General features: G+C 34.1%; 2 protein-coding genes across 6 annotated transcripts in view; one reads left to right on the top strand and one right to left on the bottom strand.

Moving 5' to 3' along the window:
- The window catches only part of LOC124366135, a 45,737-nt gene extending 45,204 nt beyond the window's left edge, over positions 1 to 533 (top strand). For all 5 annotated transcript variants that reach the window (XM_046822433.1, XM_046822436.1, XM_046822431.1 and 2 more), the window contains one exon: positions 374 to 533. In XM_046822433.1, the coding sequence (XP_046678389.1) occupies positions 374 to 515 (142 nt within the window). In that variant the 3' untranslated portion in view covers positions 516 to 533. The remainder of the gene's footprint in view (positions 1 to 373) is intronic.
- A 4,973-nt stretch (positions 534 to 5,506) lies between these two features.
- LOC124366133 overlaps positions 5,507 to 24,913 on the bottom strand; it is a 28,499-nt gene continuing 9,092 nt past the window's right edge. Inside the window, 2 exon segments of the mRNA XM_046822428.1 lie at positions 5,507 to 10,608; positions 10,610 to 12,585. Coding sequence (XP_046678384.1) covers positions 7,033 to 10,608; positions 10,610 to 12,585 — 5,552 coding nt within the window. The 3' untranslated portion in view covers positions 5,507 to 7,032.

The raw sequence follows: 24,913 nt of genomic DNA, 5'->3' as shown, positions 1-24,913 counted from the left end.
ACACCCTGTATATAAAACTTAATTTCCCATTCACTGTCAATTACAACAGTAAATATCAAAACTACTTGCCATATAACTGGAAAAATAAAACTAACTTTAGCTTACAAGTTTGTTTCCAGTGATATTTCAATAATTTTGATACCTTCACACTTTACAAAGCTGAAAATATTCTTGTACAAAACTTTCTTCTGAAACTTCCACTTGTATTCCAACTCAAAATTTCATCTTAAATCAGACCATTTGTCAATCTAGTTAACAGCAATTAATGGATAGATACACAGTTACTTCTTTTTGATGTCAGTATATTCAGGATCTAGAATTATTCTAGAATGATTCCATGTATCGCTTATTAAAAAAAAATCTTTTATTGCAGATCTGGTCAGAGACACACAGACGCCATATGGGAACCTCGTCATCACAACACTTCTTGTGACCTTGCCTTCCCATCTTGTCAGTTTACACCTGTTGATCTCTTCATGGAGCTTATCACTTCCACATGGAGTCCCAGTCAATAAAAAATTATCTCTTGAAAATCAAATCTTTCAATTATTTTCCAAGCAAATTATTTTTTTAAGAGATTTGGCATGACATTTTTTTCAGATTTCTTTCATGTTTCTTCTTTGTATTTTGAAAAGCTAATGCAAGTAAAAAATATGTTTGGAGTCAAAAAATGAAGTTGTGTGTGAGCGTTTACTTGTTGATTTGTTAACAACTTGACAAAGGATTTAGCCAGGTAGGGGGTCCAAGAGATCTAGACCCCCAAAATTTTCAGTTACTTTTTTAACAAACGATTATTATTATTTAAATAATTAAGTACTACTGACATGTACAGCTGAAAGATCGTTCTCAACATTGAAACAGGTCAAGAACTTTTTAAGGAACAAAATGGGGAATGAACGGTTGATTGCACTTTCCTTACTTGTCCACTACGGTCTACGGAAAAATATGTTTTTTTGGCTCCTCCCAAAATTGTTTCTTGGCTATGTTCTTAAATTTGACAAACATAATACAGAAGCATTCAAACGGTTTTCTAATTCATTAATTAAATACCGTATTCAAAAGTATACATTCAACAAGAAAAACTAAAGTTGTTCGTATATGTATAAAATGAGACATCTTTCATAATTCTATGACCAAAATAAAGGGCGTAAAAGTGTTTAAAGTTTAATATTGCTCTTATGGGGCAAAACTCAAGGTCATAAAGCATTACAAATGGGTCTTAATGCAAATGATACCAATATAAAAAGATCTTTAAGCAACTGAAGCATCAGCTTATTGAAGTTTAGGTAAAATTTAAAATGTGTTGTCTAATCGCAAACTCCTATTGAATGTGCCCAATTTTGTTCAATTTAAAACTACAACTAATAAATGCCAAAAATGAGTAAAAAATACATTTATAGATGAATGGAACTAAAAAAAGTAAATAAAAGAAAGTTATTTGGTCTTAATATGAATACACTGAATTGGGACTGTTTAATTGAAAACATGACAGTTTCTGTAGAACCTTTTGCCGGAAGAATATTATAGATTTATTAGATGTGAAATGGTGCTATAAAATTGTTAGTTTAGCGTAAATTTGTTGTAAAATATTTATATAACTATATACAGGGTGTCCCATGAAGAAACGGAGAAACTGTCAGGACTTGTTCTTACAGTGAAAATAATGAAAAAAGTTCATATACACATGGGTCCAGAAACGCTTAGTTAGCGAGCTATACAGGGTGAAAGATTTCGCCCAGATTTCAGTGCCACCGTTAAAAGGGAGTCCTATTGAATTATTTTGGGTGTTACCCAGGACGTAAAATTTAATGTATATTATGCAAATTGAACTGAAAAATTGAATAAAATTGGTACCAGACCTCTAGCCGCAGTAATTTTTAAGATATCTGAAGAAATACGCAAAATTCGGTGTCCAAAAACAAGTTTCATTTAAGTTTCAAGTAGATTAACTTTGTAACAAACACGTAAAATTCTTTAACAAAACTTGTAAAGAATTAATTTCTTAAGATAATAATGTAAAATAAGCCAATAAAAATTATACGTAAACTTTAAGAAAATCAATTTTTAATTAAATAAATAACGTACGAAGAATAGACAAAATCGGTTACACTTTTTTTCTTACTGAATGTACATCCTAATATTTGGAGAAAACATGTTAATTATTGAAAATAATTATGTATAGATTTTATTTATAGAAACACTCTTCTATTTTTTCTAATGAATTACTTACTAGTAAAAAAACTTTAGTGTCATAAAATCTGAAACTTAACAATAATGGCGAATTAATTTATGTTATTCTACAACTTTTGTAACAAAAATATTATTTTCATAGGTTGACAGTACTAACAGCTGTTCAACAATCACAATTACGAACTTTTTTTGAATATTTTATATTGAAGTGTCATACAGATAAGTTAAGTGTAAATATTGATACAGTATAAAAGTTAATATGCCTAAATTTTCTAATGAAGAATATGCCGAAATAATGTTCTGTTACGGATATGCTAGTGGAAATGCGGAAGCTGCTCGACGTGAATATCAGGAAAGATTTCCTGCAAGGCGGATTCCGAATGCGAAAACCTTTTCTTCAGTGTTTCAGTTTTTAAGAACGAATGGATCATTTCCAACAATTTCGTTTTCGGTTGAACGGCAGGCACATCATCGTGTTAACGATGAACTTCAAGTGATTCAACATATTCATCGTAGCCCGGGTACTAGTACGAGGCGAATTGCGTATCGCACTGGTTTATCGAGAAACAAAGGGTGGCGCATCTTGCGTAAAGAGAGACTTCATCCTTTTCACCTTCAAAAGGTACAACATTTGCTGCCGACAGATTACCATTTACGGTTAAACTTTTCTCATTGGCTTCTAGACAATGCTGATAGGGTGAATTCAATTTTATTTACTGATGAAGCAACTTTCACGAGAAACGGGTCCTTCAATTGTGGAAATAGTCATTTATGGAGCGAAGAAAATCCACATGGTACCTTAGAAACCTTTTTCCAACACAGATTTCACATTAATGTTTGGTGTGCCGTTATTGATGACAAAATTCTAGGACCATTCGTTTTTGAAGGAAACCTTACAGGAAATATGTACGAACAATTTTTGAAAAATGATTTACCGGCTCTTTTGGAAGATATCCCTTTACAAAAAAAGATTAAAAATTATTTTCCAACACGATGGTGCAACTCCTCATTTTTCTTTAGTAGCTAGAAATCATTTGAATGCTAATTTCTTGAACTGGATTGGGCGTGGTGGACCAATCAACTGGTCACCACGATCGCCTGACTTATCGCCTCTTGACTACTTCTTAGGGGGACATATCAAAGCTATGGTGTATAAACGTAAAGTTGATACCAAGGAAGAATTACTCGTTAGAATTCGCAACGCATTTGACAGTATAAGAAACAATCCAGACATAATTCGCAGAGCCACCACAAATATTTTACGTCGAGCAGAGTGCTGTGTGCATTGTGAAGGAGGGAATTTCGAACAGTTACTAAACTAAGGTTAGTTATTTTGTTAGCATTTATTTTTTTTGCAATAGTAAGCGAAAATAAAAGTTTATAAAAACATGTACGTTCAGCAAGAAAAAAAGTGTAACCGATTTTGTCTATTCTTCGTATGTTATTTATTTAATTAAAAATTGATTTTCTTAAAGTTTACGTATAATTTTTATTGGCTTATTTTACATTATTATCTTAAGAAATTAATTCTTTACGTTTTGTTAAAGAATTTTACGTGTTTGTTACAAAGTTAATCTACTTGAAACCTAAATAAAACTTGTTTTTGGACACAGAATTTTGCGTATTTCTTCAGATATCTTAAAAATTACTGCAGCTAGAGGTCTGGTACCAATTTTATTCAATTTTTCAGTTCAATTTGCATAATATACATTAAATTTTACGTCCTGGGTAACGCCCAAAATAATTCAATAGGGCTCCCTTTTAACGGTGGCACTGAAATCTGGGTGAAATCTTTCACCCTGTATAGCTCGCTAACTAAGCGTTTCTGGACCTATGTGTATATGAACTTTTTTCATTATTTTCACCGTAAGAACAAGTCCTGACAGTTTCTCCGTTTCTTCATGGGACACCCTGTATAATACTCCAAGAATGATTCTATAAATACAATGATAATGTCAGCGGTGACTTATGTAACATGGATCAATAAACTTTATAATATATTAGGTACCATTTTAATTGCATAACATACCATTCACAAAAGTACTATTCAGTAAAGATATACTGTGCTGTCACTCCCAGTTGGTTTTATACTTGTCAATGTATAATTCACTGTAGAGTATAATGGTAGAGTGGGTCATGCTCCCCAAACTCCCTGGGATCTGAATATATGATTCCCCACCAACTTTTAAATGTTGGAACTGTTAGTTTTTCTTTTCTTCCAAAGTTATAATTGCTGAACTTCAGATTACCCACTATCCCTGTAATTTCTGTTCAATCGAAATCTTTGAAAGAGACACTTCCTTTGCTTCGATTTTGATTATTCCAACACTTTGGAAGCAGAGCAATAACAAATTGAAGCAAACTAAAGTATCCATCTTATTGCTCTTCAAAACATGACCATGTTGCATTCACACCATTTTAACCCTTCCCATGCATATTATGGGAAATTCCAAATGGGAACAACACAAGTCATGTATAATGGAAAATGTCACAAACAGTTTTTATAATTCCACTGCAAACTGTAGTTATAAAATCTGATGACAATAAGCGTTAGAACATTAAGTGAACGTCAGACAACTGCGCTCTATTCATTTTTCTCAGCCGCCTGTGATCGACCTGAAACTGTTTGTCACTGCAACCAATCGTGCTGTACACTGACGCATTTGACAGCTTTTTCTGTATGGAGAAGACTCAGTGCACTTGAGATTTTGCGTGCAGGCTCTGTTCCTGCGTCGAATTGCATGTTACATCTAAACATGTTTTACACAGTTGTAGGATTACTTCATTTGGGATATAAACTTTGTTTCTTTAAAATTATAATTTTTTTTATAACAGTTTTTATTTTTTACTTCCTAAATTAATTTTATACATTTTAAATCGAATAAAAATTCAGTAAAATAACAAAAATGTTTTGCAAGCTAGGGAGACATTAAGAAATGTATTTCAATGCTCTAAGAGTTAAGTGGAATCCAGAAATGTAAAAGAATTAATTAATTGTTTTCTGCCCATAAAAATCAATTGATGAAAATGAAATGTAAATTAAAAAATTATACTTTTATTTGCGTTATACATAGACATATAATAAACTGCCATTAATTGTGCTTTTATTATTCAAAACCTTACATTTTAAAAAAACAAAAAAGAAAATTTTGATGCTTTATAAAATTAATCAAATTATATCTAAGAAAATTTTTAACACAAGCGATGACTTATAAATTGACACAGGCTTAAATATTCAAAATTGTATCATTCACACCCCAAACCCCATCAAATACTTGTAACAAAGTGAAAGGAAACAAAAATAAATACTTCCAAGTTCATATCAATACACGGTTTACTGCAACAGATTGCCATAGAGCAAAATAAACAGGAAACTCTGGATAAACATATAAAATCTTATGAATTATCTTAATGCTATGTTACATAACACTTTAGAACATTCTTTTATCATAAAACAAGAAATCACTGATTTTAAATTGATCCTGTATAGTTTAACATGTATCAAAAATATTTTTACATGGATAAATATTTGTAATTTTTAATAGGTTTTAAAGTTTTGCTATACAACTCAAGTTTTAGGGGTAAATATAATAGGTCATCAACAATAGCGACATGCTACTTAATTTAAAAAAATTACAATAAAAACAACAAAATACTATAAACCGTATCAAACTACAGTGATAAAACAATACAAACCCAAGGAACCTGATGGTCTACAAATAATTATGGTGAACATTATATCCAGTTATCCTATTTTACAAAGCATCTGTACTCATATTTACTGAAATTAATGAAATCTAATAATGTAATGAATAAATACTTGAAAATAAATAAATCTTTACTTTAGTATTTATCTAAAAAATTATACAATATCTTAAATGATCTTCATGATGAAACTACAGATATTTACTTTATTTTATTATGTGCTCCACTTTCCCAGTTGTCACAAAAATCTTATGATAAAACTTAAAATTATGTACAAAAAAATTCCTTAAATAGATCCACTGCCACACTAGGATTACTAGAACTGAACCATCTAGTGTCTTACACTCATGTAATTTGCCAATAATTTTTAAATGATCAAAGAAATAAAAGCAACTAATTAATAGCTTCAGATTAAACTTGTTTGATTTCAAGTGCAATTTATTTGAATAAGGTAGAATAATAATATGAAAACAAAGACAGATCATCAAACATAACATAGTATTAAAACATGTAACTACTAAAATTTTTTATTAATACAAGGATAAAAACTAGGACAGTACCAATGTAGTTTGTTTCATTTAACTTTTTCAAAATAATAGTTGACATTATGATAAAATACTTTTTCAAAATAATAGTTGATATTATGATAAAATAAATATTATGTGCCAGATCTTAAACAAATATATTTATTAGTAACCCATTGGTTATGATAAAATACTTTAAATTCATTGAAATTCTTGTATGATTAAAAAAAAAATTAGTTTAATTACATAAGTATTTTTTGTTCCAATGGTCATAAAAATGATTATAAATCTCTGGAGTATGGATTTAGAGTTGGTGATGTTTAACTTATTTTTAAAAGTACGGTTAAAACTAAATCTACTAAATGTATAAATTTAACTAAAAGGCACAACTCACAAAAATCCCAACCCATATACAAAAATTAAACAGAAAAGGAGGGACTTGATCATATTCCTTAGATTTGAATATATTTTATGCAGTCTTTACAATAAAATTATAAAATGTACATAATAGTTCCAAATAAAATCAAAATAACTTACATTTTTATCATACATTTTTCTAACTCTATATATACAAATATTATGTAACTGTACATATCGATTAACTACAAAATACCTATCTCTCATCTAGTCTAACCCTTTTTGAGTCATCTTCTAGATCTGAAGAGCTTGAAACCATTTGTTCTTCACCTAAACTCCTTTTCAAGGAATGTTTCACCTCTTCCAATAACGGATTGACATTCTTATCTTCAAAAGATTCACTCAACTGATCAGCATAATTTTCTCGTTCTGATTTCTCAATAGCACTTTCTTGTTCAGTAGGATCAACAAGTTGAGAAGCTGAATCCTCTTCACTCACATGTTCAGTGGTACCTAGAGACTCACTTGGAGGTACTTCAACACTATTCAAAAAGTTATCACTCTTTAAAGTAGTTTGAGGCGCTTCTAATGCTTCTCGTAAAATCACGCTATGCTGATCCACGTGGGACGTTTCTGGTGGGATACTTTCGGGTTGTGATAGAATGCTGAATGTTACATTTTCACTTGATTCAAACTTTACATTCTCTTGATTATCAACATTTTCAGATCCAACATTCTCAACTTTAGACATTCCATGCGTTCCTTCTGTTGCAACTAACTGCGATGTGAGTAAATCTCCTGAAACCACTTGGTAAGTAGGTGAAAGAATCTCACCTCCGGTTCCAGAAGTCATAATAACATTATTGTCTCCCAGTGTCAGTTGAAAAGAGATTTGTGACCCAGAGGTTGCAGGGATAATATTGTTCGAGTTATCCAGGAAGAAAACTGGTTCACCTCTGGTCTGGTTTGCCAAAGATTCTTCAGTCAACAAAGGCATAGATGGGCGAATATGTTTTTGCTTAGGAGTCAACAGATTGGGTGTTATATAATTTGGAGACAATGATGATATTTGACCAATGTTTGGTGACACAGCTGAAGGAACTTCAAGGGGTGTCATGATAGGTTGGTTAAGTGTGAGTGATGTTTCAACAACACCATGAGCCAATGAGGATGCAGGAAAAAGAGCCTGTTCATTGAAAGAACTGCTTGAAATAACAGTTGAGTCCATAGGTGTAGAGGAAAGCGCTGCAGAAACATCCATGTCAGGTAGAATCGTTTCTTGTTGAAGAACTTGTGTATTTGCCAAGGCCTTTGCTAAAATGTCTTGACTAGGTGCTGCATTCTCAGCAGTAAATGTGTTGCTGGATGTGCGCTGAGTTATGTTCACAATATTTCCAGCATCATCAATGGCAAGGAAAATATTTCCTACATCCTGTGGCCTGGTATCTGCTGGAATAAAGATAGTTCGTGGTGCTTCAGAAGAATTTCCTTCTAGAGAAATTAACGATTTGTTATCGATTTGCCTATAGTTTCCTGCTTCATCCACCGTCAGATAAACTAATCCTTCTGAGCCCTGTGGAACCTGGCCTTGGACTAGTGTTGGCTGAGCTATCACAGGAATACTTGATGTTGTAGATAGAATGATTGGTTCTGCAGAAGAAACTGCAGGAGTGATCAAGCGATTTGCAGCGGACTTTGATGTTCGTGGTGTGGATTTTCTTTGTGGTTTTTGTAAAATGTTTGGGCTGGGCCTTATCTTCTGCACAGCCACTTTTTTCACTGGTGGAGCTTTCACAATTTGGGTGTGTTGGACTTGTGATTGCTGAATAATTTGGGGTTGCTGTACAATCTGAGTTTGTATTTGAGACTTTATAACCTGCTGTTGATGCGGAGAAGGAGTAGTCACTCTAATCTTAGTCTGTGTTGGCACAGTGGTCATAACAGTTTTTACCACTTCCGATGCTTTGATTGAAGATTGTGCAGTTGATGTAGAACTTGATGTAATTGATTTTGCAACGATACCTTGACTTGTCTGAATCAATATAGTATTCCCTGTAGTTTGTCCTCTGATTAACTTGACCTGTTGATTTTTGTGCTGTGGATCAATTTTTAGCTTTCCTTGAGGATTTTGAACAACAAGTCTGGTTCCACTTAAAGGAGCTTTAGATGAAACTATTCTAAGTTTTTGATTTCCTGATATAATAGTGCCTCCTTTGCTTGTGATAGGTGTTAATATCATACCTTTGCTTGTGGCTAGAGCTTGAGAAGTTATAATTGTAGCTGTTTTACCAGTGGGTACACTTTGTGATGAACTAGGCAAAATTAGACTTCCTTTTGTATTCAAAACATTTTGTGTTATTAGGGTTTGTCCCTTACTAGTTGTAATAGCATGAGTAGCTGGCATAGTTGTTACCAATTTTCCAGAATTATTAATAATCACACTTTTTGATGTATTTGTTAAGATTCCTCCTTTACTTATAACCAATTTTTGTGTAGGTTTAGATGACGATCTAGATGTGCTAATTTTACTAGTTCCAGTAACTGAGGCTTGTGCGGTAGTTGTTGCAACCACTTTGCTTGTGAACACTCTGGTACCTGGGGCTAATTTACCTCCGGAAACTGAAAGTAACTGTTGTTGTTGTGGATTCAATTTTATTTTATTCTGCCCACTCATTTGGGGATTATTAACTATCAAAATTTTATTCCCATGTTGGAACATATTTAATGGTCCTTTATTTTTTTGTATAACTCCCTGGTCTTGTTTATCTTGACCACCTGCAGTTTTTAAAATTAAAACTTGTTGGTTGCCTCCTTTTTGCAGTGAACCAAGATTTTTTAGAGCTCCTGCAGTAAGTTTGATAGTTTTAGATGTAGTTTTCTGAGATCTCCCACCTCTACCTCCTCCCCTTCCACCTTTGCTTGGTATTGATATAACTGATTGTACATTTTGATTGGAAGTAGATGGCTCACCCAATTGCATTATAATGCTCTCCGTTTTTTTAGGGCTTGAAATCTTTGTTTTCGGGCTTATTACAATGCTTTCTGTGTACTTTGGCTGAATTGGAACAAGAGTTTGTTTAGGTTGTTCTGGTTGAATGAAATCTTCTCCTCCTATAATCACTGGCATTGAGTTAATGTCTAATTCCATATCTTGAAGGCTTTGTGATAATGTTTGATTTTCTATTTTGCAACTTCCTGATATTTCTCCGGATGGAACTAAAGTCTCAATAGTTTTAATTGTATGGGGTGGCTGTGTCTCAAGCTGGACATTGCTTGTATTGATTTCTGTATCAACGGGTAAAATTAACTGAACATTCATAATATTATCTGTTGGTGCAACACTTACCTCATTATTAACCTGTGGAGAAATGATTTGATCTGCTTCAATTTTAGTCTGCTGTATTACTTCTCCTTTAACAATTTCTTCCTGACCAGTTTGTTGTGGTGTGATCATTTCTTCTTTTGTAATTCCGGTACTCACAAGGTTTTCAGACATTTTCTCATTATTAAAAGTAGTTATAGTTTCGGGTGATAAATTTTCATTAGGAACATCTACCTGTAAAGTTTCTGTTTCTACACTACATTCACTTTTACCAGTATCTTGTTTGTTTACTATAGAAGCTTCTGTTTCACTTAAAAAATAATCGGTTTCAGTATCTTCAGATTTTTCTTGGAACTTTCCAATTTCACAATCTTTACCTTCTTTTTCATTTAATATTTCAGAGCAATCACTTGGTAAGATGATGTCAACTGACTTTTCATCAGGTGTGTCTAGATCTGTAACATTGTCAACTTTCTCTTCTGAATCAAAGCACATTGAAACATCTGAATTTTCAGTCTGATTTAACAAATTGCCTTGTTCTTTCCGTTTCTTTCATTGGGCTTAATATGTGACATCTTTCAATTTTGGACAATTCAGATGAATCCTCACACTCTTTGGTAACATCACAGGTTGACGATATTTCTGTTGCCGTTAAGTCTTCAGACGTTTCTTTGACTTTATCCTCAGGTAATAGCTCTAAGGATACCTTTTCATCCTCAGTAGTTGTTGTAGCAACCCCAGTTAAAATTAAATCCACATCCATCCCGACCCTGGGGTCACATGCCGAGACTTCTTCAGCGTTTTTTTGATCCTCTTTAATTTCTTTCTCAACCTCACAATCAAAAACCGATACTTCGTTTGATTTAATTTCTTCACCATCAGAACTTGTGCATTCCATCTTAAGATCATCATTAATAACACAAGAGGCTAGATTACCATCATCTGAAACCTTACTACAGAGTTTTACTGATGTTTCTGTACTTTCTGTCACTTCCATTAAATCAGTTGATGAGCTTATATCACTAGTCTGGTCACTAATTTGAGGTGAAGATGGACTTTTACTGAAACCAGTAACAGGAATCTCCGGTAAAACTGGTACAACGGTTTCTTCCAAAAGAGCATTAAAGGCTTCATTGAGTTCAGCAGTTTCTTTGTCATCCGTTTTCTTTTCTGTTGGAACAGGGTTTAATGGCACTGGTGATTTAACTTTAGAAGACATCTTGCTAAGAGGTTTTGGTGGCTTAGGTTTCTTGAATTTATCATCAGTAAACTTTTCCCTCTGATTATTTTTAAGTCTAAAATTAATTGTAACTGGTAAACTGTCTTCTGAATCATCAAACTCAAAAATTTTACTGTTTATGTCTCTTTTAACATCTATTGGTTTAATTTCAGTGGAATTTTGTTTCTCTTTAGCATGTTCAATCACCTTATCAGGAACATCCTTGGATAAATTTAATTCATCATCTTTCAAAGAGGTATTACTGTCATCCATGTCCGTAACCGATGTTGTAGTTGATTCAAGAGCAAGTTTCAATCGTTCAAGTTCCACTTCTTCTTGATTAACATCATCATCATCCCAGTCTTTTAGAAGTGTTTCTTTCATAGCTTCATTTTCTTGTTTTTGTTTTGCTGCTATTTCTGCTTTCTCCTTGGCGGTTTTACGTTTTCCAAACAGTGGTCTTTTAATAGACACTTTTTCTGAATTATCTTTTACTATTTTAGGAGTTTTGGTGGGACTTTTCTCGGTAGAACTTTTAACAGGAGATTCAGGCATTTCTTCTTTAAGTGAAAGTTTGCTACTGCTACTTACTCGTTCTTTGAAAATTTTAGGAGGTGGTTCATCAGTGTAATCCATTAACTTTTTAGGAAGACTTTTTACTCTTCCTCTACTGGTCACTGTTGTAGAAGCGTTTTCGTTTAACGAGTTTAATGGTGTGGAGTATTCTCTCTCTCTGAATTTAAGTCTAGCTCTGATAGAGTTTTGGGCTTCTATGAAGCTAGCACTATGAGATTTATTGTGCAATACAATCACATTTAACCGTACTGACTGAAAATCACAGAGATGACATTTATATTTCTTTTCTGTTGAGGCATCTCCATCATCAGACCTAGGTGTTGTTTGACATCGAATCCTAACTTCATGATCAGACTTGCCTTCTAAAGCTTTTGTAATGAATCTAGGATGTGTGATTGGTCTTGGAATAGTAGACGGCAGAGTAGGCAAACTCTGTCGCTTAATCCGTAGAGGTGATCCACTATGTCTTCTTGATTTTAATTCCTTCTTTAAAGATTCTGCTTTCAACTTTTTAGCTGACAATTTTTTGGTGCCAAACAAATCACTATAATCAGACTTCTGCTCTGGTGCAAAAACTTTACTATCCAAAATGTTAGGGTCTCCTCCAGTAAGGTGCTCAGCCATCACAATGTCGTTTGGGAACATTTTCATGTTTGAAGGAACTTCTCTTGAATTTGAATTTCGCACCATATCTGAAACAATATATTTGTTTAATTTTTCATGATGTAGTATTACAATATTTATTTTAATTGATGATTTTTTTAAAATTTGAAGCTATAAAAGAGAAATAAATGTTTTCAATAATACATAAATATTGTATGGGTGAACCTGTCTTAAGTGTGCAACTTCTACGTACACCTGTGTTACATTTTTCCAATAGCCGCCTGGTTTCGTACTACATGATAGATTTAAATTGATAAACTATTAACACTAGCAGTGTTACCATAAAATTAAATAACTCAACAGAACTGCAATTTCATTGAATGTAATTAATATAAGCAACATATTTTTCAAGTTAAGAAAAGATCTTTTGATTTTTATTTATGAGATATAGCAAGAATACTGTAAATAATTATGAAGACATACAGTACTGTATTTATATTTGCCTAGTTCTAAGTTAAATATTAAACACTGAGACTAAATTATTCTCTTGAACTATTTTTAATGGTCAAAGACTTGGGTTGTGGACCCCATCACTATTTTTAACAGTAAATTCACAGCCAAATATACCACACATTTATATTACAGGTGTGTGTGTGTGTGTGTGTGTGTGTGTGTGTGTGTGTGTGTGTGCGTGCGTGCGTGCGTGTGTGTGTGTGTGTGTGTGTTGTAAGGTTTTTACAAATAAGCATTTCCTGTTTGTTCACCATCGGCATCTGGGCGGATGTGCGTATCCAGTTACATCCGGAGGATGTTTGTATCGAATTGTAATACAAGACTTCCTTTCCAGCAACTATCTGTACATTGATTCTATGAATTTTATATTACTAATAATTACGTATGTCTTACATTCCCCTGGCTTAATGACGATTCTACCTACGAATCGTACTTATTGTCTAATTAAGGTTATCCATTGGGTAGTCACGTTCATGTACTGTAGGCTTCAGGAATATTTATTTTGATGTTGTTAATGTGGATGAAGTAGAGGGCTATAAAAAGAAGTAGTGTTAATATAGAAGTCCAGGCTAATAAAATGTACAAAATGAGTTCCGTGTTGTTTACTATGTTGTTGTCGTCGTGTTCTAGCTGGAAGTGGTGTTGTCTTTGTAGATTGTGAACAAAGCAGGTGAATGCTCAGGTAGCTCGGAGAGTAGGTAGTGTTGTTGTGTTGAGAATGCTGTGTAGACATCTTCCTTGTTGTCTGCCAAGTCATGTATTTGGTGTTCTGTCGCAATGTCAGAACACAATTCGAAGAAATCTCCGACGAACGTGAGCAATCTTCTGTTTCTATCTGGTTGTTGTCTTTGGATGAATGGGAGGTGTTCTGCTACCATTTGTTGATGTATGAGGGTTTGTAATGTGGAAAGGTTGTTCTGTATCTTGCAATAGGTTTGGGATTTGTTGAGGGTTTTTAGGGCAGAATTTTAGAGAGGGTTCGTTTTAGGGTAAATTTTGTTGTATGTTGAAAGGAATTTTGTATATGATAGGGATGGAACTGATATAAGGTAGTGTCTGAGGCATTGGAGTAAAGTACGCTCCTGTGAAGATTTGTACTAGAGGCTTATTGGGTTCTTCTGTGTTGTGGGTTGATGTGCTGGCAAAGGTGGTCGAAAGAGGCATGGCAAGTGCTGTTAGTAGTAGTAGGAAGTGCTGTGAAGACTCAATTTGTCTCGTGGGTGGTCGGGACGGTTATAGTGCTGTAGACTGGTGTCTTGTAGATTGGTGTCTTGTAGACTGGTTTCTCAGGTTGTGGTTGGTTTTTCTGGTGTCATAATTCTAAAACTTAATATCTACAGGTTACATATACATTTCAGGTTATTATTTTATAATTAATACACATTTATGTCTAAGGTTTTTATTTACAGAAATCTTTTAATGACCTCTCGATGGTGTGTCGTATTTCCCTAGCTCTATGTAATAATGTTTTTACTAAGCATCTTAATCTCTAGTGTTCTTAAATAAGGTTCGAAATTATGTTATTTTATCATATTACAAAACGATACTACGCACCTTTGTTTCTGAGGAATATGTAATATCCCTTCTTTGTGCTTATTGTCCATAGTCATTATTATGATCATAATATATGTTGCCTAATCAAGGCTGTATAGTTTGTTAATGAGCAATATTGCTATGCTAATACATACTATGTTAAATATATGTTACTTTCCTTCAATGTTAGATTAGCTATGTAATAATTAAACATGTTATATAAGTCATTTATATGTCATATATTGAAGTATTTGTTTATCCTAGGATTATATAATATAGAACATGTATGTCTCTTTCTTTGAGATGCATCTCAGGAAAATTGAGTCCTTGTAGGGTATATTATGTTAACACTGCTATCTACTAACTTAAATAAATATGATATATGTAGTACACTTTATCATATTTTATATTCTTTATTACTAGGCTATGTATACACGTATCCCTCAGGTAAGTATAATATGTACGTTGTGTCAAGTTAGAGTACGCTTTGTTACTGTAGTAAACGAGTACGTGGGAAACATTACTTGCATACTAAGCTGTCTGAACCACCAGGGCCCTTGGCGACCCACACCGCCGGTACAAGGCAATGCCCCCTAGTCATAGTCACAACACAGTCGGTGTAGTATAGCGTGGGAAGTTAGTTGAGTTAGCAGAAAACTTATCTGCCTGGGAGACATACCAGAGTCACGGTCAAGTCTTACTAGCCAGTCTAAGTACGGTTGTCGTAGGCTACAGGCTCTGCTCGTGTCGTGTCGTGTGTGCAGTGTTAGTGTCCTGTATATTGGGATTATCTATACCAATATCCTTGGTACGTGTAACCTATCACTTAATCACTAAATTACACTAAACTTCACATTAAAATACAAAGTCAGGCGTTTTAATTTTCTAAATCTTTTATGTCTTTATTCTCTGTCGTTTTCCGACACAACATCGAGATTTTTATATACATTTTTATTTCTGTTAGACTTACTTCAGTGACTCTCAAGGTTATATAATGTTATAATGAATCATTCAAACCGTAATCAAGTTAACCGGTCTCTCAACTCCTGGAGTATAATACCTATTTTTTAAAGCGATTCTTGCGTGACTATGTAGTGGCTTTTTACCCTCATATATTATGAAATTATTGCGAATATACTTTTCACTCTCTTCAAATTTTACTACAAGGCAGTGAGTGCATAGTGATGTTCATGAGAAATATTGTATATATTATTCTTGAATATTTTATTATTGCTCAAGTCCCTTCATATTTGTTTTTATATTCTCTTATAGAATAATATCATTCTAGCAACATTTATTGGTTGTTCTGTTAACCTTCCCCTGTGGTAAATTTCTACTGCATATGTCACTTCGTTAATTTTTTTCTTGACAACGAAAGGACCTCTAAATGGTGTTTGAAATTTACTATATTTTTTGTGTGGTCTTTCGGGAAATGGACCAAGACTTCATCGCCGGGGTTTAAATCCAAATGAGTTTTGTCACGGTCAAAGTATTTCTTTTGCGCTTCCTGGGCTTTTTTCATGATTTTCGGCATATCTTTGCGTATTTGCTCTAAAATTTCTATATTTTCCAACACCATTTTTTCGGGATTAACCTGTAAATATATACAATCAGACGGTAAGTTAGCTTCGTAACCAAACATGAGGTAGTGCGGTGTGTAGCCTGTTGAAATGTTTACAGACGTGTTGTAGGCAAATGTAACTATTTGTACATATTTTGACCAAGTTTGGGGTTTTTCCACAACGTAATGAGATATTGCCTTTATTAGCGTGTGGTTGTATTTTTCAACCGCACCTTGTACTTGTGACATATAAGCAGCGCCTGGCCTTTGTTCAATCCCGAGTGCATTTAGTAACTGTGAAATTACAGAATTCATAAAGTGTGTTCCTCTGTCATGATTAATAATTGTAGGAAATCCAAATGTGCAGAATAGATTTAATAATTTTTGCGCTACTGTGTTCGCATCTGCATTTCTACAAGGGGTTGCAAATGCCATTCTAGTGCAGGCATCGGTTGCAACTAGGATATATTTGTAACCATTACTTTGTGTAATATTACCTACAAAGTCTATTGTTATTCTGTCAAAGGGTTTTATGGAGGGTGCAATAGGTTGTAGTAGGCCGTAATTTTTGTTCGTTTTTGGCCTACGTAGTTGACATTCTTCACAAGTTTTTGTATATTGGAGGATATCACGGTACATATTCGGCCAGTGATATCGTAATTTTATTTTTGAAGCTGTTTTATAATGTGATAAGTGTCCACCCGTGTAGGGGTTGTCATGGAATATTTTTAATATTTCTTGTGTTTGTTTTTGGGGTATAGCCAATAAGTTTCTAGTTTCTCGTCCGTTGAAAGTTTTGAAATATAACAATCCATCTATTTCTTCGTAATGTCTTGAAGCCCGTCTGATTTTTTTATTTACCGCCTCAGGTGAGGTCATCGCAAGGCGTATTTGTTTCAAATAACTGTCTTGAGCTTGTAGTAGGGGTAGATTTGTCTGTATTAAAGTATTGACAGTTAAACACACGTCCGTAAATTCTTCATCCAAAGGTTGTTCTAAAGGATTTCTGCTTAAGGCGTCTGCTAACACGTTTGTAGCACCACGTTTATGTTTTACTACAATGTCGTAGTCTGTTAATGACAGTGCTAATCTGTTTAATCTAGTGGAAGTGTGCTTAAAATTCTTATAAAACTGTAATGCGGCACAGTCCGTATAAACTGTTGTTTGTCTACCAAGCGTGAATTCTCTGAAGTAGTTCACAGCATAGGTTAGCGCTAGCATTTCACGTTCAGCATTGCTGTAACGCATTTGGGCATTTAATATTTTTTTGACATGTAATAAATTGGGTACATTCTATTATTTTCTTCATCTAACTGTACTAACGCTGCTCCGCATCCAATCAAACTGCTATCTACATAAATGTGTGCTTCTCTGTTGTCCTTCCAATGTGATAGTAATGGTGGGTTTGTCAAAATTTGTTTGATTTTTATAAAAGCCTGTTCACATAGATCCGTCCATTTAAATGCCATGTTTTTATTTGAATCTTTTATTATCTCAGTAAGAGGTTGTGCTATTTTGGCATAATTTTGGATGAATCTGCGGAAGAATCCTGAGCATCCTAAAAATTGTCTCACTTGCCTTACACAAGTTGGTCTTTTAAATTCGGTGATAGCTTCTACTGACTGTTTTTGGGGTAAAATGCCTTCCCCTGATACCTTGTGTCCTAAAATGTTTACACTTTTGTAGAGAAATTTACACTTTTTTGTATTTAGTTTCAAATTAGCTTTTTCTAGTTCTTCTAATATAGTTTCTAGATTATGTAAGTCATTTTCAAATGAGTCACCATAACAAATTAGGTCATCTACGTAACAGATGACTTTATTATAAAGGTGACGGTTTAATATCGCATTCAAGGCTTTACTAAATAATGTGGTTGAAGTTGAAAGTCCCATCGGCAGTCGGCAAAACTGTAGAAGTCTATCAGGTGTTTTTATGGCTAGGATATGCCTATCTTCTTTCCTAACCTCCATGGAATAAAATGCATTTTTAAGGTCTAATTTTGTAAATGTGTGCGCTTTGTTCAAAGAGCTTAAAACCAGGTTTACTGAAGGAATGGGGTGGGCATCTGTTTTCAACTGTGCATTAACCTTCCTGAGATCAGCTACCATTCTGTCGCTTCCATCTTTATTTTTCACTAAAAATACTGGGCTTGCATATTCTGTGTAATCCTGACATTCCTCTAATATTTTTGCTTGTACTAAATCGTCCAATAATTTGTTTAATTTTTCCCTTTCTGTTTTACTCTGCCTATACGGTGGTGAGGTTACAGGTTTCGTATTCGGTTTTAATTCAAGTTTAACAGGAAGTATGTTTGCAGGAGTTAAATCGATTACCTTTGTTGTAAATATGTGTCTGTATTTTTGTAAAACGTCAAGGACTTTTTTGTGTTCTTGAAGGGTTAAATGTGGTGAGATATCAAATACTATGCCGTCCTTATCTGTCAATATTGTTTTTCCTGTGTCAGTTGTAGTGGGATGGTGTTCCAGGGTAGGCTGTGCTTCAAGAGTTGGGTAATGTATATGTCCTATCGTAGTATATGCGGGTATCCTTTTTGGGAAATTTGATGCATTATAAATATTTACAATTGTATCTGTACCATCTTCCCCTTCTGAAAGATATGCATGACATTTCTTTTTTATTCTTAGATTCCTATCTGTTTCGATGGCTGTTCGAAACTCTATGCCTTTTAAGGAGCTAATCCTAATATGCTGATGTGGTGCTATAATTATGTCTCGTGGGGCTGTTACATCTGTTATTTGCTGTACTTCTAACTCCTGTGTGTTTTAAAAATTCTTGGTGTCTAACTGCCACTGTTCATTCATAGGTATTATATGTTCAATCTGATATTTGGTAATTTTTATTGTTTTATTTTTATAGTTTAACTCCACGCAGTTCTGAAATAGGAATATGTTTCCTACCAATATTGGGCTGTTTAGATCAGGTGTCACATAAAACGTGTCTTCAAGTATTACTTTGCCAATTTTTATGGCAATTTTTGTCGAACCCAAAACTGTTAATGGTATACCGTTAGCCGATATCAACGAGGGTATGTTGCTAGTATTTAATTTTGTTGCACAAACTAGGTCTGCTCTAATAATGTTTATGTTACATCCTGTATCTATAATGCAGGGTACTGGATGTCAAGGGTTTGTGGTCAAGGCTACGTCTATTGTTAGGACAGGTATCTTCTTCGTAGTTTTATTTTCGCAATTAAATATGAGTTCATAAATTAATATCCTCTAATAATAATGTTTTATTTTTCCTCGGTCTGTGTATCCTGTCTTGCGTTATTTCTTGCAAGTTAGTACAATCTATCATATTCTGTTTCTTCTGTTGCTCTATGTGATTTAAAATCTGTATAGTGTCTATCTCAATGGTTTCTTCCAATCCAGTATGTGTGTTTACCTCCCCCATACTACAATCTGGGTCCTGTTTTACGTGCGCTACTACCTTTAATACGCTAGGTTTTATCTGTCCTGTGAAATTTTCTGAGACTGCAAGGTTTCTTGTAAAACTGGGTTTATTTAAATTTGTTGTCCCCGAGGGGTTTGGTTCACTTAGGGTTGGGGTTGGATTGAACGCAGATTGAAGTTTCATGGTGTGTATAGGCTTCTGCATAATAGGTTGTTCAATTTCTTGCATCTTCTTTAAGGGTGGGAATTCTTGATTATAATCTATGGCTTTAAATATCACTTCTGAACTGGTCTTTCCAGGGGTTGATAGTGGTAGTACTTTGGGGTTAGTTGGAGTAAATGTCATAGACTTTATACATTTGTAAGTTTGTCGATTCCTTTGGTTAAGATCTATGGTGTTATTTGTTTTCGCTTTTGATAAGGGGGAAGTTCGGTAAGGGTTAGTGTGACCTCCCCCTATTTCCCATTTTTTTGATGATTTTGTTTATAATAATTAGACTTGTAACATGATTCGATATTGTGGTTTGTTCGCTTGCAGTACCTGCAGAACAGCTCTTGTGTATTGTTGGTTTTAGGTGCCAAGCAGTTACTTTGAGTTTGAGAAGTTAATGAACGTTGCTTGAACCAGCATTGTTCAGTATTATGGTTGTTTTTACGGCAAATAGTGCAATACCTATTTTGTCTAGCAGGTTGTATTTGGGAATGGTTTTGTCTTCTCCTATCACTGAAAGTAACGTGTTTAATCATAGGTGGCCTTTGGGTTTGTTTGGGGTAGTTTGAGCTTTCCATATATCTATTCTGGTGAGGACTAGGTGTTCTATCATATCTTGGCTTATATTTTGAGTTTTCATACGGGGATGGAGACCTTTCGTACCTGTGATTATGATTTGAAATTTGGTTTGTAGTTAGGGTAGCTACTAAATTGGTTAGGGTGTTAACTTCTGTTTGTAGTTTATGGATAATGTTTTGTTCATATAAGGGTGTACTATAGGGTCTGTTTGCTGCAACCCTATTGTACCTTTCTTTGTTTTTCATTTGTGTTAGAACTAGCTGTTCTGTAATTTTTAAATTATTCTCTAGATCACTTAAGGTGTCGTTTTTCAGGCCTATAACTCGTTCACAGATTTCTGGTTTTAGTCCCTGTATGATAAAATGTATAATTTGCTTGTCCTGTATTGTGGGGTCATATCTTCGGCATGTTGTTAATATATCTAAAAAATAGGTTAGTGTTGGCTCGTTCTCTCCCTGTATTTTGTGTTCTAAAATAATTTGTAGACTCTGGGTTTGTGCTAATGGAGTGAAAGCCTCTATGAAACTTTTAGCAAGTTGATCCCATTGTATGGCTACCCCTCGTTGTTTTTGCTTGTAGTGTTTGAACCAAGTTAGTGCTGTGCCTGATAAATGCGCTGGGAATAAATTAACTTTAGTGTTGTCTGTCCATCTGTTTGAAGTTGCTGCCACTAGGAATTTGTCTAAAAAATCTTGTGGATTTTCGCTCTGGAGACCTGTGTAAGTCCCAGCTGATATTAACGGTATGTTTTCCCCCATGGTTACTGTGTTCGTTCTGTCAGGTAGTGTGAGTGGCTCGTAATGTTGTGCTAAGGTTGGGGGTGCTTGTGTCTTGATGTCCGCCTCAGGGTTATGTACTATGTCGTATAAATTTGTTCTCTGCACTAGAAAATCCTCGATTGTAGCTAGATCCTTATAGTTTTCCCTATCCTCTTCACTTAGGTGAGTTTTTCGTGTAGTTAAATTATTAAATATGGTTTTAATATTAGGGTGACTTGCGCTTATACGTGTTAAGTTCTTAAGTGCCGCTAGGATAGGTCTGAGGTCTGCTACAGTGTCTGTGTCTCTAGATAGTATTCCATTTTCATTTAATATTTTTATTATGTCACTTTTGAAGTCCTATATGTGTCTAATGGTATTAAATCTTCATGTAGTATGGTTCCCATTTAATTATACATGTCCATTGACGTACCTCGTTAGTTTACTTGGCGTTACTCTAATTACGGGTTTGAAAATATTTTTGAGTTATTTGAAATTTAATTTATCTTTCAGGTAAATGAGTGGTTTGTCACTGAAGTAGGCTATTTTCGTTAAATACTTTCTTATAAATATTATTTAGTTCTAATTTATGCCTAGCCTATGAAACTATGTGCTTGCCCATGTGAGGAATTTGAATGCCAATCGAGTTTTAGCGCCTCCACCATGTAAGGTTTTTAAGTTTGGTTTAGTTTAAGATTAAGGTTGTGACATATTTTGATTAAGGGTTGCTGTGAGAGGATTTAATAATAGGTTAGATTGGCAGTACAAATACCCTCAAATGAACCAACACATTTATTTGTGACAACATTTCATTAAATTGATTAAAAATTTTAATTAACAATTGATAGCGTCAATCGACATATTAAGCACAAACCTTAATACCTTAATACTTTGAAAACATGTTTGATATTAAATTATTCATTACAATTTATTTTAAATTTAATTCATTATAACATTTACTAGTAATTTTGTAGTGTTGCAATAATAATGAGTTCATGGACTAACATGAGAAACTTTCTTTAAAATAGCTAAACATTTACATGAATTTACATTTTCGAAATTGTGAACATTTAAATAGATATGGAATTGAAAATGATTAATGAACCCTAAAATATACTAAGTTCTTAAAATTACTTACATTTTATTTCACATCACACTTATTACGCCTAGAGATATTTTTCCGCACACGAACACAAACACTCCCGAACTTCACTTTTCGAATTCCCGGCCTCGACTTCCTGTTTGTTCACCATCGGCGTCTGGGCGGATGTGCGTATCCAGTTACATCCGGAGGATGTTTGTATCGAATTGTAATACAAGACTTCCTTTCCAGCAACTATCTGTAATTGGAGCAGAGCCTCGGGTTTAAGAATATCCAAAATGTTTATCTCTCCTTATGCAAAAGGGTGGACAGCTCTCCTAGACCAGAATAAGGAGGATATAAGACTGATATTAGGAATGTTGACAGGACATGGCCCTCTGAGGAAGCACCTTTTGAAGGTAGGCCTTAGTCGGAGCAGCGAATGCAGACTCTGTGGAGAGGAGGAAGAGTCAGCAGAGCACATTTGGTTGGATTGTCCTGCCATCGTAGAGACTAGGAAAAGATACTTGGGAGCATATCTCCTCAGCCCCAAGGACATCAGAGAACAGGAGCCCTTAAATCTGATTGGTTTTTGCAAAAGCCTCGGTTTTTGAGGGCACAAATAAAAGTAAGGGAGGCGCAAAGGTCCTTTTAGGACTAAGTGCGGGGACAAAGTGTCCTCTTCCCTCAGAAGGAAAAAAAAAAAAAAAAAAAAAAAAAAAAAAAAAAAAAAAAAAAAAAAAAACTATCTGTACATTGATTCTATGAATTTTATATTACTAATAATTACGTATGTCTTACAGTGTGTGTTTGTGTGTTTGCGTGTGTGCCCGTGTGTGTGTGTGCGTGTGTGTGTGTGTGTGAATTTAGACAACACAGAGATAAAAATAAAAAAAAAAAATTATACACCACATCCGTAACTGGCGCACTTATTGACTGATTGATATAAACTCTAACATTCTACAACTACAATTAAAGAAACTTGAAATTTGGCACGCATATGTCTTTTCCCATATAACAAAAAAATTGTATTTATAAACCTCTCAAAAAAGTGTGATAAATTTTGTACTTTTTCACCCTAACAGAAGTTTTTTTAGAGCCCGATAGCATGATGAAGTTCAGAATCTCTGTGTGATGAGAACTCACAAATACAATTTAAATACCTTATTACAAATGCAGCACTCAAAATAGTAACGCGATTGTCAACAATATCCATTATTATTAGTTACACAAAGAAATGTTTTCTACTGTTTTTATTGATAAATTACAAACTAGCCTCCTTAAAAAATTGTTATTAAAAACTATTACATTCCCTTATAATTTCCACTGATGGTTCCCACCTGCTACCTTTAAATCAGTTTAGCATTCCTTTCTTCCATTTGATCTGATTAGATTTTTCTTTAGTGTAACTTTATTTCTACCTCTTTTCTCTGTACTGATCTTATTTTTCTTAACCTTTCTGTTGGCCAAGTGTAACCTTGACCCCCTCATCCATTTTCTTCATTTCTCTCCTGACAATCTTGATATTATTTCCTATCTCCTCTATAATATCATTTCTTACTTTGGAAAAACTAGGCCTATTATCCTTTTTTCTCAACTAATCATCCAATGCACTCGTCTTCGTCTAACTCATTACTACCTCCTTATTAATGTTTAAGCTTTTTGTTACAATTTCTTCCTTTACATTACTTCTGAAATCTGTAATTCTTGTTGTTAAATCCTCCCTCAGCTCGTTCAAACTTTGTTTAGTTCCTCAATGTTTTTCTGTATCTCAGTTTTTAATTTTATCCACTTTATTATTTAGTTCCTCACTATGTTTGTCCATTTAATTACTTAAATTCTTCTCTAACTCATTGTTCTTATTCACCTTATATATTTATTTTACTTAATTCCTCATTACTTTTACTGAAGTCATTTTTCATCTCTTCATTATTTTTACTCATCTGGTCTATTTTTTCATTAGTCTTGTCCATTTTTTAAAATAATTCTTATATAGCAAGCTTCATAAAATCCATTATTTCCTTTTCTTGCTCTCTCATAATACTCATTTTGATTTATTTTTGTTTCTATTTCAATTTTGCCTAATACAATTTACGATATTTAGTTTCAACAACCTAATGCCTGTAATTTAAAATTAGGTTTATGACCCATTTTCACAACTTATATTACTAAATATATATTAATAAATAAGTACCTGTAAGTAAATGCACAAATAAAAATCAATAATACAGTTAATATTATTTTAAAAATCAGTTGAGATGTTGATCATGCCCTTCAGTTGCAGAGCTATATGATGAAGTTCAGTATTGGGAGTTTATTTTAATAGTCCCACATTTCTGTCGTGGTATAAGAAAGTTCAGCATATCGATGGGATCATCAGCGACGTCAGCATCAAAACTTTGAGGGGACGAATGGGGGTGTATTGCGGAGCCTCGAGTGGTGACAAGCCAAGTGAGCACCGTGCTTGCTGGCAGCGACCGATCGGGCGGGCATGCGCACGTCCCCCATGTTCCATATGGCGGCGATGCCCGTGGCTGGGATTAATAATTGTTCTAACCTGCCCCATACGTTTGTGTGTCATATTGTGGTTCCAAATATGATGTTCATTCTAATGTGATGATAAGATGGATGTCCGATGTAAGTTAAGATGAAGGTGTTGAATTATGTTAATTATTTTCTTCAGGTCATGTACGTAGTTCCAGGTTTTCAAAGTGAGATGTTGACTGGTACAGGTGGTCACTGCATATGTTGAAAAACAAGTCATTGAA

The sequence above is a fragment of the Homalodisca vitripennis genome, chromosome 7 (genome assembly GCF_021130785.1).
Source record: "Homalodisca vitripennis isolate AUS2020 chromosome 7, UT_GWSS_2.1, whole genome shotgun sequence".
Lineage (NCBI taxonomy): Eukaryota > Metazoa > Arthropoda > Insecta > Hemiptera > Cicadellidae > Homalodisca > Homalodisca vitripennis.
The sequence above is the reverse complement of the archived record's forward strand: the minus strand, read 5'-3'. Positions and strand labels throughout refer to the sequence as shown.